Below are 20216 nucleotides of genomic sequence, written 5' to 3' on the forward strand. Positions count from 1 at the left end.
TTTAATCGAGAAAATACGGTACCATAATATGACATTGTGTGGCAAAGATGTTTTTTCTATTATTATTATTAGAAGGTTAACTAATGTACAAGTTTATTATGTTTCTAGGATCGCAAGTTGTTTCCATTTTTTGACATGGCATACCAAGGTTTTGCCAGTGGTGACACAGACAGAGATGCCTGGGCTCTTAGGTACTTTATTCAGGATGGGCATACACCACTAGTGGCTCAGTCATTTGCCAAGAACATGGGTCTTTATGGTAAGCGTCTTATAATAATCACCAAGCAGAAAATGTTGAAGCTGATCATGAAGGTGACCTGGGACCATGTACAATCCACAGTCTTGAAATTACTGGTCAGAACATGCTGGCTGAGCTTAACATCTTGTCTCAGCTCTGGTGATTGTGCCATTTGGCAGTCACTTTCAACGCCTTTTCACATTAACTGGCGTCACTGTTGAAACAGAGTAGGGGATGTCCATGTACAGATGCTTAAGTTCCCAGTGTTATGGTCTGACCTTTCATTGATGAATAGGCTTGGCATGGTAATAAGCTATGGTCAACTCTGATTCCTGCGCAGACATTTTGTGGTTCCAGGAACATCCTAAGCAGGGTCACTGGAAGTCCAAAGGGGGAAGGAGTCTCAAAAACAAAAATGTTTGAAGGAAAATGTGAAGCTCAATTGAAATGTCCAGAGTCGTGGGAAGTAGATGGTTACTTTAGTTGTTATTTTGTCAGGTGAGAGAGCTGGAATGGTAACAGCCACTTGTGTGTCAAAGGAAGAAGCAGAGCGTGTCTTGTCCCAAATTAAGATTCTGATCCGCCCAATGTACTCCAACCCACCAATTCACGGTGCTCGTATAGCAGGCACGGTCCTGAGTGATCCTGAGTTGAGACCACAGTGGGAGAAAGAAGTTAAAGGAATGGCAGATAGAATAATCTCCATGCGTCAACAGCTTGTGGACAACTTAAAGAAAGAAGGTAATAAATATACTTTAAGCCCCAATAATGACCAGAGGCCCATTTCTTGAAAGTCCCATTAACTTACCGGGCCTGATAAGTGTCTTTGGTGATAAGTATTTCTTAACAGAAGTCAATTTTTGTTAGTTTTGAATACCCAAATTTAAAATCTTTTAATTCTATGAAAACATTGGCCAAGTACCATGTCTGTAATCACTATGTATTCGGCAAAAAAACATCTATAAATACTTATTGGGTCTTGGTAAGTTATCAGGACTTTCGAGAAACAGGCCCCAGCATCAAATGTACCTTAGTTTGCAATATCACTGTGGGTCATGAGATCACAAAATATAAAAATACACTGTAATGTCTTGATTTTGAAACTAATTCTCCTAACCAGTATCGTAAGACACGTGTGCAGAGGATTGAGGAGAATATACATTTTGATGCTGGTCGCTTCAAAGATTAATGTAAACATCATCAGGGCGGTCATTAAACTGTGTAATGACAGGATTTTTTTGGGCTTGTTCAAATATTAATGTTGTTCTCTTATGATTCAAATAAAAAAAAATTGACATCACAGCCCTCCTATCCCCAGTCTCCTGTCTTGTGTCTTGCTATCTTTTTAAAGCTACACAACAGTTCTAATGTGATACTCTGTAACAAGTCTCTAGACCAAAGTAGAGTGTTTTTATGGAGAAATTTGGATTTTTAAGTGAAATAGTCCCTTGTGCCTGTTTTCCATTGGAACTCTCAAAAATTTTGTGGGCACGATATGTTTTCAAATCAAACTGTTGAAGTACATGGTGTCTATTTTGATTCCTCACTTTTCTTAAAGATACAGTGAGCACCCGTGGCTAACCTGCTACTGATGAAGACCTCTTGAGGTCAGCTGAAAGCTTGTAATAATAATAATAATAATAATAATAATAATAATAATAATAATAATAATAATAATAATAATAATAATGTTTAATGCCTATTTTGCACTTTTTACGTCTAAATACGATCAAAAGCGCATCTCAGTAATAAAATCATACATAATAATCTAATAATAATAATAATAATAATAATAATAATAATAATAATAATAATAATAATAATAATAAATAAATAACAACTATATAAGAATTGAAACCCTAACAATATTACAATATATCCATGTTATAAATACATATAGAGAAAGGAAAAAGCTACCAACCAAAAAAGCTTCAAAGCATATAACACTCAAGAAATGTCTTTGTTTAATTTGCCAGGTTCATCTCATAACTGGTCACACATCACTGATCAGATTGGAATGTTTTGTTTCACTGGACTCAAACCGGATCAGGTGAGTTGGCTCATCATTTGTGTGGTTCGTTGTTTTGTCATTTGGTTTCTGTATCTCAAGTGAAAATGTTTGAAAATTTCTGGTTGGAACATCACTCCTAAAGTCATGATGTTGCAAAAACTAAAATATATGAAATTATAAGATTTGCTTAAAGATCATGATGAAAAATGCCTACTTGCCAAAAATGAGTGTTTAATTGCAATTTGGCTTGAGATATTCACACTGTAAACAACTGAGGTAAAAATTAAAAGGATTTGGATGGAGTTATTGGAGTATAAAAGTCCCAATATCTCAATTGCAATAAGATGCTGATTTTTGGCAGTAGACATTTTTCATCATGCTCTTTCCGAACATCTTAATAGATTCCTTGATTTCAAAAATTTAACTACATGTACTTGTGATGTCACTCTTTTAATTAGTACTCTATAGTGGAAGTACAATTAGGCACTGCTTATACCAACTCCCTCTTGTGGCTGTGTGTTCATTTACATAAAGTAGTACTTAGCATGTAGATTTATTTGGCCGTGTATAACGCACTGCAGGTGATGTCAAAATGCAGTAAGAACAAAGAAGTGCACAACAAGTAGCGTGACTGATGCTAAGTTCTTACCACGTTTTGACGTACGCTGCGCCTTCTCAGAGTACAGACCCCCGGGAAAATCAAATCTACTTGTGTTATACAATGTTTTGATATCAGTTATCCCGTGCAAAATTAGAAATGTCTTAAAAAAATCGTCGTAGGGATGATTTGCAGGGAGATTAAGAGTCAGGAAATTTTGTTTTTATTACGTAATTACGATCTATAATAAGAGAGCACGTCTTTGGTCCGATTCAAGCCTAACAAGGCTTATGATTACCTAGCAATCTGTCACCTTAATTTATAAAAAAATCACGAGGGAGGATTACGAGAACATTTTGTGGCTCATGATGTCATTTGTGAGTCTGTGCTCTAATCACAAACTCCTCTAGACCAATTAAAATGTAAGTTGTCCATTGTATAAGAAAAAGTCTCCCATTATACGTAGTGTGTAGAATACAGTATGTTTGATAGTGGATCAAACCTTATTCAGACGTTGAGGGCTGTGCAAGTATAATTAAGTGCCCCAGGGCTGGAGGCTAGTTATAGCCAACTAGCCACAGGCTACAGGCCCGTAGCAGGGGGAGGGGCAGAGGGGGCTTGAGCCCCCCCAGAATTTTTGGAAGTTACAATTGAAGCAATGTGCCAAATTAATGTGCAGCAATCAGTCTTGAACTCTGACGCTGCAAATGCCTTTTCACAACCCTTCAAAAATGTGTTTACTAGCCTGTCAGTTACCTTCGCTAACAGTTTGTTTTTATATATATAACAACAACAAAGGTACTCCTACCTTGTGAATCGGAAATAAGAACCAAAATGGATCGAAATCAACAAATCTTAAGCTCTAAAAGCTGTTGAAATAAACTATTTGTTTTCTAAGACATCCGCTCATTTATAGCATACAAACGTCCTTAGACCTCCTTAGTGTATAACAATTTAGTGTTGGCGCGTTGTCGAAAGACACACAAATATGTCCTCTCAAGAGACAGAAAAAATTCTCCCACAGTCGGATTCTTACTGCCCGGTTCAAGCCAAGTTTTAAAAGAGAAAGAAAAATTTGTCGTCGTTTGTTTACGTCCTCCTTCAAACGTGAAATTAGGAAACTTCACATAATAGTACACGTAAAAGAAACGGCAAAATAATGTACCAAAAAGTGTGATGCAGGTGCAAAGTTATTGTTTAACTTACTAAATCTACTGATTTTTTAACTCGTGAATGCGCGCATGCGCAATGAACGAGTTATAGCGATAGCTGACTCTCGACTTGGTCGATCAGTCGATCAGTCGGTTTTGTCGTTAACTTTCGGGCGTGCGCAGTGAATGAGTTTTAAATTCAATTAGTGGAAAAAACACGCGAACATTTGTTGTTCATGGCGCATCAGGAAATTCTTATTCAATATGTAGAGAATAATTTGACGATCATCTAGTGCAAGAATGGCGATTTTTCGTTCAATCTGAGCAAAGTTTCAAGTTTTTTCAGTTTTTCAGAAAGTCCGGGGTCGTAAACTCAATTAGTGAAAAAAAAAAAACGTGAAAATTTGTTTCACGACGCGTCAGAATTCTCTCATTCATTCTGTAGAGAATAATTTGACAATCATTTTAGTGTAAGAATGGGGATTTTTCGTTGAATCTGAGCAAAGTTATAGGATTTTTTCGTTTTTTTCTACGAAGTGCGGTTTCTTTCAAGAATTAAAAATAATTTAATTTAAAAATAATTTAATTAAAAAATAATTTAATTTGTCAGTTTTCACGCGAAAGCGGAACGTGCCATGTCACGCACCATTGACGTCGTAAACAAAATTATGCAAATTTCTAGTGAAATGAACACTTTTAAGATCTTGTCAGCTTTCATAGAGGTTTCAAAGGGAAAAAATGTTTCATTTTCGAAATTTACAACTGGTAATTTATGGGAAAGCAAAAGGACGCGGTCGATAAATAATTCTTATTTAGCAAGAGCTTGTCATAGTTCATTATTTTTACTTGAGGATTGCGTGGACTGAACTCCAAAGGAAAAATTTCACGCATTTATGTCGGGCGGGCATGAATCGTAATGCGATACTTTGTTGAACATTTCCCTTTGTGAGATCGGCTTGCCCTACAGTAATTTTGTAATTTTAATTCCCAAAAAAACTTCACTTGCCCATCGGGCAAGTGATGGTTAGAATCCACTAGCTAGATCGCGAAATCCAGTAGCCGCGGACTATCACACGAATTTGCATGACGTAGCTGCACATGGCGTGCTCCTATAAACTTTGAATAAAAAAAACACGTGATATTTTTTAATCGGCGCATCAGAATAATCGGCTTATTCAATCTGTCCAGAATAATTTGACAATCATTTTAATAGTACAAGAATGGTCATTTTTCGTTACATAATCGGGCAAAGATATAATTTCTTTTAGCTTTTGAGGAAGTTTCCGTAGCCGTCTAAATTGCAATTACTATGTGTCATCTGCATTCACGAGTTGGCTCACAGGAGCCTTTGATTTTCCTTCTTTTTATATTCTCGTTGCATCTTAATCCCTAATCAATCTGTTTTTTTGGGTGACGCAGGGGGTGGGGGGAAGTTTTGTTTAACCATTTTGCTAAGCCCCCTCAGTTGTTTTAGCCTTGCTACGGGCCTGGGCTAGTAATAATTCAGTTTTGGCTCGTAAGTTTTGCTCTTTCACTAGCCATTTTGGTTAGAAAAAATGGTAAAGCACTGCAAGGTCCAACAAAAATTGAGAGACGAGAAACGAATTTATTGAAACAAAGAATGCTAGAGGATTTCATAGACAATTAGTTGAAACAGCTAAAAAGGGAGCAATGGATACGAAAGTGGGCAAATAGCAGAATCTGCTTCCCGCCAAAAGTTCCTTTTGTTTAGTAGAATCAGACCTGTTGCTACCCACTGGGTTGAGTAGTGTAACGTTAGTCTCGCGCCCTGGTACCCTGTAAGCACAGCAGAGCTGTTCAAAGTGTTCCATTCTTATTCCAGGGTAAATAGTGAGGGTGATGTAGCATAATTTAGTGTACATTATTGTCATCCCGCTGGCCTGATTCTTCAAGAGAAACAGGCTGCGAGCGATCATTAAAACCATTAAAAAGTTCTGCATTGATTTTATTTCTTTGTCAGGTTGAACGTCTCACAAAGGAGTTCTCGATTTATTTGACCAAGGATGGACGTATTTCTATCGCTGGTGTGACGTCAGGAAATGTGGGCTACTTAGCGCATGCAATTCATCAAGTGTCCAAGTAATCATAGACTTTAATAAGAACTCAGACTTTTGTAAGAACTTTTCAAGTGGCTGTGCTAGTGACCTGCGGGGATGCCGGGCAAAAAAACTGGTTTCGAAAAACTGACAAAAGTGATAAAACTGTCCATAATAACAAGATTTAGGTATAAAGTGGATGCTCATTAAAAGAGGTCCAATTCTAGCCCATAGTGTTCTTTACTGCGTGGCAATTTCACGGTTACTGAGTTTGTAGAGCTGTTTTGGTTTCTTTCATTCAATCATTTTTTTCCAAGGATCCTTGTTTATGGTTGATATTACTCCCGCGTTCTCTGGTTTTGTTCACAATCTGGTGTAAAATCAATCTAAGCGATTGAACTCTCAGAAAATCAATTTTATGGCTTACTTAAGGACGGTGCCTACTAATACCGAAGTATTTTTGCGCGGCTTATGACTATGCGGAAAAAGCAGATCTTAGCAAGGGCTATTGAAATCAAAAAAAGAAAACTGGGGGTAAGTACGCATTTTTTTTTTTTAGAGATAATTAGGCAACAACATTGTTCTAAAAACCAGTAATAAAAGTACAAAGCAATGTATGGTGTTTTTTTTTTCCAAATTGAAGCTTTATTATCTCTGAAAAATGCATGGTTACCCCCAATTTTCTTTTTGGATACCAAAAGCACTTGCCAAGTTCTGCTTTCTCCGCATAGTTTTAAACCGCGCAAAAATATCCCTGTATTAGTAGGCACCACCCATAGGAAACCCAAGTATCTCGAGATGCGCAGAACGTACACGCAGTAACAAAAGTAGGCACCGTAAAATTTTGACCTCTTTTAGTTGATCAAACCATGTTCGTTAGCTTCTCCAAAGTTAACTGAAGCGAGACTTGATAAATGATTTTTCCGCGCTCTGCATGATGGGGCTCATTTCTTAGTGTTATTAACCACTTTCCAACAATTACTTATGAACGGTTAGTAGAAGAAGTTACAAACTATAACCCCGGCCAGTGTTAAAGCTAGCGATGGGGGTTTTCTTCGCTGTTTTTTGTTGGTTGCTTTGTTTTGTTTTCCCCGAGTTTAAGAAAAACATCCAATGGCATCAGTCTCCCTTTAAAATTTGGAAGCAGTTACTCCTTTTTCTTGTTGTTATCTTTGATATGTCAACTATAAGCGTACCTATTGAATGACTGTTGTTTGTCTCTCAGAAGTTTTCAGACATAGACTAGACATCATGTAGCGGAAGACTGGAATGAATAACATCGATTATTTTACAAACAGATATATTAAAGTATATTTACCAAGTAACCAGAAGTTCGTTTTGTTTATACTCCTTGGCTAGCGGTGGCCAGTAGACCTTCACCTTTCAAAAGCTCTATTTTCACTGAACTCTGATAACCTGTAGCTGCATTGTTTTTTAGGACTGTTGTTCGTTCTTTTGTCCTTTCAACCAACCATGTAAGACGTTGCAAACGGTACAGGTCGCCTCACTGTCGCTGGAAATCAGCCTGGTATATCAGGCGCTTTTTTCGCGGCGGAAGATTGTCCTTTTGCTTTCTGCGTTTGCCTGCTCCACTGCCAGGAACTTTCCCTTCATGCGGATAACACTACCAGCCACGCAGGCTTTTCTATGTAAGGAATGCAATCTTCTAACATTTTGATTTTTTGCATGTGACGTCATGGCGGCCATGTTAGTGGACAGGAACAATAAGATTTTTCTCCTCGGGGAGTTAACTGTCATTTTAATGCAAACTATGTGAGCAAATTTTCTTTTGTTTTGTCCACCAGCATGGCGGCAATGCAAACCATCTACACAAGAAGGGTGGGTTGATAACAATACCAATATTCAATATCATTGATACTGAAGTTTCAAGTTTTCCAGCACTTCCTTCTCAAATCTCTCATTCTGCTCTGGAGTGAAATAGTTCTTCCACTCTCCAACCATACCCTTCGGAAACCGTCCTCGGAGACTCAGGGACAGGGTCTCCGAGGATGTTCCGAAACAGAACCTTACTGAAATCTTTCTTCGCGAACCTGCAACTTGCAGCATTTTTTGCCATTGAGCTCGTCTGACAGGGGTTTGTGAAGAAACTCCGCGATCATTCGAATATGGCAAGGTAGATCCTAGAAAAACAACATGCGATAACAAGCGCTCAAAGCCTGGCTATAAGGCAAGCGTTGAGTTTATTTACCCAAGATCCTCAACAGGTGTAGAGGGGAGACAAACTCGTTCGCTGTTTTCCGCGTTTTATTGTTAAACCTCTCCAAGCTCAAATATTTATTGTACAAGTTACATACGTTTCGTCGCGTTCATGTATAAAACCTATTTTCCTTTCTGCTTTCAAGGTGTACAAAATCTACCAGCGAGTCTAAATTAACATGCTTTTGTTTTCCACGAGAGTATGAGAGTGTTTGGGGCCCAGAATGACACGTGACAGGAGCCCATGGGTCATTGGCTCCTGCACGTGACACGCTCCCGATCAGCCAATCGAAGAACACTTTATAATCCCTGGGCCAGTATTCGTTCAAAGAGATTTTACGGGTTTTTTTCGGAGAGGTAATGTTCCTAGGCTCGATTACCAGCCGCTGTTCTGGAAAGAGCCCACGCTCACAGTCGAGCCTATAATGTTCCCCTCGGGACACATATTAATTATTGCGTTTTAATATGGCGGATCCAGACCTTCGGATAACTTCTCTTCATAAAACACAATATCAAGGCGCCTCGGCGCCACTAGCCTGCGAGCAAGCTCTTTATTAGGTCAACGGTTGACCTAATAGAGAGCTTGCTCGCGGGCTAGCAGCTCCGAAGTTTCCTGTTTCTGTTTTGTGGGAGGCGAGTAATCACCGACTCTACTCTTGAAGATGTCCCTCTACTCAGCACACAGCTAGGCACACGGCTTGTGGAAAAAAAGACGCTTAAACATTATTTTGAAAACATTAATCACTTTTTTGGCAGTTCTTTATGATGTCGATGATGCTACGGTCAAATAACTTAGTTTTGTAACTCGTAATCAAACTCTAATCCACTTCCTCTCAATTTTTCCAGCACTTCCTTCTCAAATCTCTCGTTCTGCTCTGTAGTGAAGTAGTTCTTCCAGTCTCCAACCACACCCTTCCGAAGCCGATTCCCACCATCCTTTTTATCGCTGTACCTGAAACTTGTATTTGTTGCCATCCGGTTGAAAGTACACTGCTCGGCAATGCGATTGATGAGCTCATCTGACAGGGGTTTGTTTAGGAACTGGGCGATCATCCGAACATGGGAGGAAAGATCCTAGAAGGATACAAGTCGTGTAATTAACAAATAGTTCTAGATTCCATGTTGCCATGCATCTGTACGGTAGGGAGCTGTAGCAACGATGCTTTACTGTAGTATTACTGTACAACACTTCGTTAACAGGCTTCAACTTAACTTAAAATTAAAGCTTAATAGAAAACCAGTAAATGAAATGTATTTCGTTTAACAATGCTATAGCCCTTTTCGAAACGGTTTTTTTTTTATTCCGGCTATAAGCCCCCTCGGATATAAGCCCGTCCGTTTATAAGCCCATCTTAAACCCCTTACGAAGTTGTATAAGCCCAGGGCTTATAAACGGCAGTTTACGGTATCGGGAAGACATCACCCTCGCTCCAATACTACAGCAGGGCTCGCGTCCCTCGTTAAGCACGCTGAGGGAAAGGAAGCTTTGCAGTGGAATAATTGTTTTATTAAAAGCAATCAAGAAATATTGCTATGTAGATGTTCCTTATTTCGCTTTGCAAGAACAACCAAAAGACTTAATGGTCACTATTTCTCCAGCATGGTATAATGGCTCATACATATACCATGGCCGTTTAGCCAATCAAATCCCAGGAATTGCATTATACAATGATTCAGTTTTTAATAATTAATATTATCTAGAGAAGTAAACAAAATAAAGTAGTTAAATTCTGTAAACGCACCTTTTGCAAGTCTTCATATTTAAGGAACAAGACATTAGCATCATCTCTGTGTTTCCACCAGTCAAGTACGTGTTCATTCCAGAAGTCGTAACAAACTGTACATAATAAAAGAATGATTGCCCTCTAAGATTTTATGCATTAAGGTGGCTGGCACCGGTTTCCATCATTTTCCAGGACTTATATCAAACAGATGCCCAAACATTGGCGTAACAAGTAACGGCGTAACGTCGGTGTGACGGGGATTTTACACTTTTCTTTTCCTTTTCTTTTCTTTCTTTCTTTTTTTTTTTTTTTTTTTTTTGCCCTTACCTAAAATTCCGTTATTTGATGATTTCACTTTTCGCTTCCCCCTGAACCTTCTCACGAGGATTTGTTGATAGCAATAGTGCGCGTGAAAGAAATATTTTTTTTATAATTACTTTTTTGTTTTCGCGCTCGGAGTTTACATTCGGTTTGTATTGTTTGGTAAGCCCTGTACTGCCGAGAGTCCCATCAGCTTGAAATGTAAATTAACTCAATGAAGTCGCGTCCAAACTTCAAGCGAGTTCACGTTCCCTCAAATCACCAGCGAAAAGACATACACAATCTTTTTTAGCTCGCTGGTATGTACGCCTTGATATTGTCGGGTTCGTTTGGTTTGTTTAAATTATCTTCCGAAAATATTCCTCAAGAGAAGATCGTGAGTTCGGCCTTGGCAGTAAATTTTGCGCTTTCAAATCACCCCGTAAAAATTGATTCATTATTTAATGCCCTTACAGATTTGTTTCTAATTTCGCCTACAAATTGTCTAAATCGAGTAGTTTAAAGTTTCGTCATAAAGTGTCTGACTAGATTTCGAGATAAACAACGTTTTTAAAAATGAGAGGCTATTCGCTACCGTTGCTACGGTAATAGTTGTTGCTTGGAAACCGATGATAAAATTTACTTTGATCATAGGTTGAAATGATGATGTAGGAGATCAAAGTTTATCTTCTTTGCGAGATTGTAATTTCAAAACTTCCACCTTAAGTCCAGAAAAACTGCTGCGAACCTCCTTAAAAGATCTTGTATTTTTTTTTATCCATTTAAGAAGTCCTTCAATACGAATTAATATTGTCATGAACATGCCAAAATAAAAAGTACACACGAAGTACTGAAATACAAATACTATGAGTTCCCTCCTCAGGAAAAGAATTATCTCGCTAGTTAGCTATCTTGTACTCTTTATTCTATTAAAAGAAGATTACACCTAAATTTGAATGAAATTTGAAGAGGTTTTAAGAAGAGGTAGAAGAAAGAAAATGATTTTTGGAACACCAACAGACGGTTTAAAAATACCCACGCAAGAGCACCCCAGGTTGCTAGTGGACTAACTTGGTGTCCGTCATAATTATTAACTACAAATTAGAACTTCACTAAATCTCAAATATTTCTTATTTCTCTTAATTTTACCAATCCTTCTAGAAAAACTACTTCCAAACATACCCAAAAATTCACAAAATACTCCACAACACAGATTCACGGGATGATGATAGAGTTTTTTGAATGCTTGAAACGTAAACTAGATATTTCCATTAACAAATAACGCCATGTCAAGTGGCGGAAAAATGGCGTTTAGGTGTAATCCTAAACGCCATTCTAAAGTTATTAGAGTTAGTGCAGGTTCTTATAAGCAGTTTTGTCTTTTTTTTTTTTTTTTTAAGTTACAAAAATTTTTTTTGAGTGACGAAAAGCAGCAACAATGAACTTACCCTTTCCTTCTACAAACAACTTGAAAAAGAACTCCCAAGGCCCATTATATCCACTGTGAGATCTCGTGGTTCCTGAGAAATGAAAATATGATACTGCAACATCCTTGGCATTACGGGCGATGTAAATGTATTTGCATTGCGTGTCCTCGTTCAAGCCTTTAGGAATAGCGCTGTAGTAAAGATGGCTCTTTATCACGCGAGGGCTTGGCATAGTTTTGATGTCGGCAATTGGCCAGGGTTGACGTGTAACCATCTCGAGGAGCGGGGTTCGAAGGCAGCTGTTTTCACTGCTAATTTCTCCTTGGTTATGCAACTGCCAGACAATTTCTTGTATCCATGTCGTTCCTGGATGAAATGATAAATTAAGTCGAGTGTTAACACAGGGTTTATTTTGGTGGATGTCTGTTCGGATGACCTTAAAACCTCAGAAACTCGGAGTAAGTCATATAGAAAATCTACATATTTCTTCAGCAAAATGTCAGCTTAAAGTTCGTGACACTGAAAAACTAATTCTTTTCGTTTCCGAAGGCGAAAACTGTCAGAACAATAAAGCGGTTCATCTGGTGAAGTAAAGAAAACGTGTAGGAAACGTATGGTGTTGTGAGTTTTCGACACAGTACGTAAATATACTTTTTTACGTTTACACGTATGTGTTTATTCTCACCTGCACCAGATTTATTCAATGTTTAGGTGAAACTTTTTTTGTTTCACGTGGCATTCGAACGGGATTCGAACCCATGACTTCTGTCACGCAGGGGTCATGGGTTCCGGCGAATCCTGTTCAAGCCTGAATTTTTTTCAGGCTCTCTTTTCGCAACTGCTTTAGTTGCGTTCTAACTGCAAGGATCTTACTTCTATTTGATCTTTCATGTAATATATCAAACACGAGAAGGTGTGTTTCATCAGATATCCAAACACTGAGGAGTAGGTTGAAAAAAACGAGGCGCAGCCGAGTTTTTTTTAAAGGACTTCGAGGTGTTTGGATATCTTATGAAACACACTTTCGAGTGTTTGATATGGCTTCTCAAATGATCAATAATTCTTGGAGAAATTCAAGGCTAAAGTTGGCAAAATTTTATGGTAATTAGGAACACATATCCAAACCACGGTCACGGCAGTGATTTTCTTTGTTTTCTCTTGATGAATTATTGATGAGTTTGAGAACCGCAGTTCAAAATATATGTTTCATATGCAACATATATTTGCATTCAAAGTTATGTATGTCGCGACAAATGATGCCTACGCGACAACTCGTTGAGTTCCTCGATACAAGGTACCAAGACTGCGTAAAGTCTAGTCAGTAAAAATTTTAAAAACAGTTAATAGTCCACTAATGAAAAAGGCTAATTAAGGGCAATAGTTTTCCTTCTTCTGAACGGAGGATTGTAACAAGTGCGCTTACATGAATGTTTTTCCGCGGCTTTTCAGTCAGGTGACTTGTTCATGTGCAGCAGCCACCACGGTGTTTGTAGTTTCGCTCTCTGGCCGCGATAATATATTTATGTTTGGAACCTGGTAGTCTGTTCTTTTATCGTTTCAGGGATAACACTTTGAATCAATCATAAATATGAAAAATGATTCTGCCAAGAGTCAGCAGCAATGGAATTGTTAATTTATTGTTATTGATATCTTAGACCTCTTAACCTCAAAACAATGAAAATCTTGAGAATGAGGTAAAAAAAAATCTGGAGTTAGACCGACCAGCAGACAAAACCAAGTAAACACAGGTGCTAATCAAAAGACAGTGCAATTTCTGCCATTTTAAAATGTGAGTGACCAAAATGCGAGAGACTGGTAATGAAAACCTAATTTGGCACATGTCTTCTATATATGTAATCTATATATGGTCATAGACTGTGCTTCCAGCAAAGAGACGTCGACGGATGAGTTAGGGTTGCCTACTAACTTAATGGATTGATTTGCACAGAATAGGACATTTTCATGATGGCATCATTTTACTACAACTACCAGAATTCGTTTCGTTTACCTTTCATATTCAAATTTTGTAATCCCAGTGGACAGCAAAGAACAATAGCTTTAATTAGTATGAGAAAAAAAAAAAAAAAACAAAAGAGAAGGATTCTGGTAGTAGTAGTAAAATGACGCCATAGTGAAAATGTCCTCAGTGGCGCAAGAAAATCAACTCAGGAAGCCAAAAATGAAATTATAGAAGGAAATTGTATCCTTCCAGCTTAAAACTCTGTCAGTATAATAATCGTGAGATTTTTGTGTCTCGTCGTGAGACCGTGCATGAGACTGAACTGGAAACCGTGATCTTTTAATAGTTTAAAGCTACAGGAAGACAAAGCAAGTAGAGAAATTTGTTTTAACTAGTGAAACAACTTTTATCACTGAGGTAACAATTTCATCTCTGAAAACCATTCCCGAACTCTCGGGCGGCTGCAAAACTGTTAATGACTCATTGGTAATTGCCACCAAATTAAAACAGCAGAATTATTTTTGTCTGCTTACATTTATTAAAAGACAAAAAAATGTTGCCTGATCATGGGGTCTCTCAGTCGGTTAAAAGGTTAAACCGTCCTCAAATGACTTCCAGCCGGTTGAGAATGTCAAAATCCATGTCCACCAACTGTATAAACACGGCTGCTAACAAGGAAAAAATAGGCTCTTGGGTAATATATTTATAACTTGAGACAAGCCTATTAACTTTTCTAACTGCAGTCATGCAATCATACAAGCCACCAGCAACGCTTTCTAGGATTTGATTCAAAAGGAAAAAAAAAGAATAGGCAGCACTAGAAATTTACAAATGCCAATCAGTCGATTTATTCTGAGACGAAACAGGAAACAGTGTCAATTGTTATCTTTCCTGTTTTCTTGCAAAAAATAAAAGGCAGACACTGTACTAATATACTGCGTACAATATTTCACCGCAATGAAAATGTATTCTAATTTCCAACCATGTTTATTTCTTTTTCTGAGATTTCTAGTTTGAAGGGGGTCTGAGTTTTCTAGGTCTGAGTTTTCCAGAATTGGGCGGACGTCTAAGTTTTCTAAGTCTGAGTTTATGCAAGTTCATTTCTTTCGTGAACAAAGCTACTGGCTTGTCGTTCTCCTCCCATACTTCCAGCGTTGTGAATTGTAGCCCCACGTCACTTAAGTTAGCGAGGTCACGCTTTTACTTTTATAGAGAAGCAAGATGGCAATAATAGACCAATAATACATTACGAAAGGATTCGCAACCACTGAATCTTTAATGTATTCACCGTCCGGCCGTGACACTTAAATTTGTCATATTAAACCATTTGTGAATTCCATGATTTCCCAGCACAAAACCTAGGCAAATTTATCACATGGTATTACATGGTATTACCCCTAACCCACCTGACTTCGGATATCCAACCACGAAAACGTCATCCGATTTCGTCTGCAAACTGGAGATATAATCAGTCAACAACGCAGGATCGCTGGTGAAATATGCCGGGACTTTTGTTCCGAGAATGTCAATACATCTCCATGATGTCCATTCGCCCTCTGTAAACTGAAAAACAGGAAAACTCGACATGATTTCCGCCTTTGTGAGGTTTCTAAATCGACGAGCCAACGTTGTTAAAGGATGTTTGATCTGAACGTTTCGTGAATTGACCCCGCAATGATCGACTTATATACCGCTGGGTTTCGCGTGTATGTGTTTTATGCATAAAACAAAACTTCTGGTCACGCGATCGTCGGTTACGTACTCGAGTAAATACCCACTCCCTCCTGCATGGGGCCATACAGAGCGGAGGGAGAAAGAGTTCTGGGACAGGTCTTAAAACAAAAAGCACTAAAATAGATAACAATATGTAGCCTCCCTTGCAGATGCTCTTTTGGCTCGTCGGGAGGAAAGACCAAAAGAGCAGTCTGCGAGGGAGGCTAGACAATGTATGGAATTTATTTTTTCAGATTCCATTCTCCGCAAAGAAGAATAGATCATAGGTTGAATCTTAGAATCTCCAATATGTTTGTTAGGCCTAGTTTATACGTTGCGCTACAGTCGAATTTAATTCAGACGAATTTAATTCAAGGTCCCACAGGCAATTAAATTCGACGATAGCGCGACGTATGAACTAGGCCTTAGATCTGATGATCAAGTTAAATATATATTGTGACCGGGAAAAATCGATAGGAGACTAAGGCGAATGGTGAGCCAATTTCAACGTTTTCTAATTTCATTTTTAAATCGCGTTTTGGGAAAATAGTAAATTTTTTTCGCGAAACGTTTTTGAGATATGTGTAGATTCAGATGACAAAGTGAGAAAAATTAGGTAATGGGCACTTTAAGTAGCGAGTATGCGGACTAGCGGGAAAATAAAATACACAAACAGAAAATTAACTGCAAAGAAAGTGACAAAAAGTTGGCCGCTAATTAGAACCTATTCTTTAGGAACATTCCGTAACAATTATTATTATTATTATTATTATTATTACTATTATTATTATTATTATTATTATTATTATTATTATTATTTATATTATTATTATTATTATTATTATTATTATTATTATTTATTTTTTTTTTCTTGGTAGCCTTCCATTTGATGTTGGTTTTTATTCCCTTTTTTAAGCTTTTTAACTTTGTATATATGATCGATTTTTTTTAATAAGAATAGCATAGTAACTTTATCAAAAAAAAAATCGGATTGAAAGTTGGCTCTTTTTCATTATTATTATTATTATTATTATTATTATTATTATTATTATTATTATTTTAATTACTAACAGTAGTAGTAGTAGTAGTAGTAGTAGTAGTAGTAGTAGGCGAGTCTATATTTTCAGATTTCAGATTTCAGATTTTTTATTTATGCCCCATTTTCAATAGTTTACCACAAAAGGAAATTATGATGCATCACAAAAGTAACATAGGGACAACATTAAATTACATAAATCATCGAAGGTAAATTGTACTCTGTGACCAATGGATCTCAGTTACGCTTTCGAGTTGGTCACTGCCACGTGCAGCTAACAGGCGTATAAAGTGCAATTAACTAAGTAGCACAAAAAAGAAGACAAGAAATTTAAGAGTGCATAAAATCATACTACAATGTTTACATAAAAAAACAACAGAAATGTTAATTAATAGTGAGGGCAGAGAGATCAAATACTCATTGGGTATTTGTATTGCTTGTAGAAGCTATTATATGGGAGGGTTTTTTTAATTTAGAGGGAATTTTTTTTCCAATTTAAGACCCAGCAAATGCAAAAATGACAGTTCCGTAATTATTCCTGATTCTCGGCCGATGAAAATTAAAGTTCGATTATGAACTTTAGAGGCAAGAATAAGAGTTCCTTTGAAAATAATAGGGACGTTAGTAGTATTGTTAGTAATTTTATGTGTGAAAAGGGCCACCTTAAATTGGTAAATGTTTTCAAGTGTAAGAATACCTAAGATTAGAAGTTTAAGTGTGGCATAGCATTGTCCCTACTATAAGCAAAGAACATGCACACATTTTATTCTGTTTAGTTTTAATCTTATGTAACCTGGTCTTAACAAGCACTGCCCCAGCTCGTAATACCATAAGTTAAATATGGATAAATGAAGGAGAAATACATGTCTTAAAGTATGAAGATCTACATAATATCTTAATTTATTAATGATGCCAACATTTTTGCCTAGCTTATTGTTTATGTGTTGAATCTGTGATCCCCAGTGTAAATTTTGATCATTATATACACCTAAATATTTTATTTGACTTCCACGTTTAATATTATGTATATGTTTACTTCCATTTAATCTTGGAGATGAGATTACCATATAGTTTGTCTTAGCAAGATTTATAGAAAGATTGTTAATGTTGCAATACTTAAAAACTAATTTCAGTTCCTCATTTACGATTGTTCCAAGATGCTGTAACTTATCACATGTGTAGAACAAATGTGTCATCAGCAAAAGTTCCAAATGATAGTTTCTTAGCGCAATTTGGCAAGTCATTAATATAAAGCAAAAATAAGAATGGACCTAGCATTGACCCTTGTAATATACCACAAACAATCGTTTCATAGCTGGATTTAGTATTGCCAATCTTAACAAACTGAGCGGTAAGGGTAAAAGGCGGTATGAGTTTGCGGAATGGCATCATTATGCGAAATACGATTTACATGGGAAATAAATTAACTGAAGAGCGCGTCGTGTTTTCGCGCCAATTTTATAAGAGCAGCACTAGCTTTTTTGATGCTGCTTTTTTGATACAATCGGACCATTCGGACATGCGCAGAACGTATGTGCAGCAGAAAAAAAGAAGGCACCGCCCTTAAAACCAACCGTGTTCCAACTTGCGCGCTCTATGCACGCGTATGGCACAAGAATATTAATTATGCCTGTTTTTCTCTGAATAAGCTTTCTCAATTACCGTATCTATCAAACATGGCAGTATAGTCAATAGAGCACCCTGCTTGGAGCACCATGCCAATTTCGAGTCGTTCAAAACATCGGGGTACTTACCATAAACGCAAACCAGCCCGGCGGATGGAAATTTTCGGCATAGATACGAAGTGATTTATCTTGTCTTAACACAAGATGGATAACATGCAAAATGTATGAACATCAGCTGTAAATCCAAAAAGGAGAAATAACAATGCATCACTTTGACAAGAAGCCCATAATTTCAGAAGTACTCCGGCCAAATGGAATGTGTACCATTTGATTTCCCAACCGGAATTTCCGGGTTTTCCATGTAAATGGTAAGCACCCCTGGTAAAGTAATTAGGTAAGTAAATAAAATAAACTAAAATGCAATAATAGATAGGCAAAGATTTAAATACCGAACCCAGAATCACTACTAGAAGCTTCCGTCTTTTTCAAAGCGAGCCTTACCCATCCAACCGTGTTATGTACAGTGCTAATAGCTGATGCTATGGTTAGCGTCCTATGGCCATCTTGGATCCGCCATGAAGGATTTCTAGACTTTTCCAAAACTTCAAAAAGCCACCACAATCCACCCTACCGAGAAGGGGGGCGACTGGTACATTTACCCATCAACAAAAAACGCTCATAAAAACGCACAGAAAAGTTCTAAAATTTTATACCTTGTGCATACATCTCAAGCAGTTTAAGGCCTGGGTCAAGGGCTTTTAAGAGGAAAAATGGTTTATTCTAGATAACTTTAACAAATTCAATGGCACTGAACTGAAATTTGGAAGATAAAAAGATCTCATCATTCTGAAAATTTCTAAGCATAATAAGTAGTGCTATAGATCACGTGACATGTCACGTGATCATTTTTGTGAAAAAAGCAAACATATGACAGGTAGGCGACGGTTTTTAGAGATAACATCAAACAAAAACGCGTTTCTAATAAAGATTAAATATCTCCATCGCTTCACATTTGGAATGATCGTCCATTGTTCTCCAGAAAAAAATTATCAGGGCAAAGGTCATTTTTTAGTCCACAATTCAACCTTTGATCGTTAATTTGTCCAATTTTAAAACTTAAGGACAGTCATTCCAAACGTAGAAAGTTAAATATTTAAAATCTGCTTCGGAAACACTAATTCAGTTATCTTTATAAAGAAAATTCGCCGCCATTTCGCCGATTTACGAAATTCTCATTTTTTGGTCACGTGATGTCACGTGATCAAAATTATACCTTAAGGCAAAAGAAAACATCAAGTTTAATATTCAGGGAAAATTTCATCCTGTTCTAGGCAGACAAACCGAAGATATAGGGGATCATTCATAATTTCTGAACACCCTTCAAACCCAGGCCATAAACTGCTTGAGATACACAATGTCGTTAGTACAGGGAGGAATTTCGCTACAAAAATATGGCTTTCTATGTGCATATTGGCTGTGTTAAGTTCTGTTGTCGTGAAACCAAAAAAAATAATCAGAGCCAATAATGTAGAACATCAAAAAGATACTTTAAGAAAGTAAATTTTTCTTTATTAAACCAGGACTATTTCTATCTTTTAACCCCCTGTCAAAATTTAGCTGCCACGGTGAAGTCAAATGCAGTAAACATTGACCTAGCATATCAAATTGTTCCAGATACATTTCTGAAAAAGTCACTTCGGTACGGGCAGAACTAGGAGTACAGAATACAGAAGTTTAGGCAAACGATTATCTATACAGCCTGGAGAGGATGGAGAAGGCATAAAGCATAAAGCGCCCCTGCCGTCTTTGAACACAAAAAATCCACCATAATTAGTGAATTTTCCTGGCCTACGAATTGCCCTGACATTTCGTTTCCCACTCACAATGTTTCCATGGCAACAAGATAAGAATAAGAAGGACGTTTTTCGAAGTTTGTATTTTTCTACCTTTTGAGAAAAATGTACGTCAGTTGACGTTCACAAATCATTAATATTTGCACTTTTTAGCGGATATTTAGTGGCTTTGATTCTTTTCAGCCAATTGTGACGGTTTCCTGAGGTTTCGGAGAAATCGAGAAATGGCGCCGGTATCCAAGATGGAGGTTCAGTGCAGAACAAATGACGTGATACCCGACCTTCTTTGACGCCATCGTCCCATTT

At 37.4% G+C, this 20216-nt stretch overlaps 2 protein-coding genes across 2 annotated transcripts in view; one reads left to right on the forward strand and one right to left on the reverse strand.

The window, feature by feature from the left end:
• The window catches only part of LOC146453014 (aspartate aminotransferase, mitochondrial-like), a 14281-nt gene extending 6901 nt beyond the window's left edge, over positions 1–7380 (forward strand). The window contains exons 9-12 of the mRNA XM_085097109.1: positions 109–259; positions 737–979; positions 2215–2288; positions 5980–7380. Of these exons, the coding sequence (XP_084953235.1) occupies positions 109–259; positions 737–979; positions 2215–2288; positions 5980–6102 (591 nt within the window). The 3' untranslated portion in view covers positions 6103–7380. The remainder of the gene's footprint in view (positions 1–108; positions 260–736; positions 980–2214; positions 2289–5979) is intronic.
• Positions 7381–8302: 922 nt separating this feature from the next.
• On the reverse strand, positions 8303–15401 carry LOC146453015 (sulfotransferase 1B1-like). Its single transcript, XM_085097122.1, has 4 exons — positions 15090–15401; positions 11745–12089; positions 10015–10109; positions 8303–9346 (listed from the first exon to the last, which is right to left on the reverse strand). The coding sequence occupies exons 1-4, from the start codon at positions 15268–15270 to the stop codon at positions 9065–9067; spliced, it is 903 nt and encodes a 300-aa protein (XP_084953248.1). The 5' UTR covers positions 15271–15401; the 3' UTR covers positions 8303–9064.
• Positions 15402–20216: the final 4815 nt, after the last annotated feature.

Source organism: Pavona decussata, unplaced genomic scaffold, assembly GCF_977016875.1.
Source record: "Pavona decussata unplaced genomic scaffold, jaPavDecu1.1 SCAFFOLD_353, whole genome shotgun sequence".
In the NCBI taxonomy this organism is placed as follows: Eukaryota; Metazoa; Cnidaria; class Anthozoa; order Scleractinia; family Agariciidae; genus Pavona; species Pavona decussata.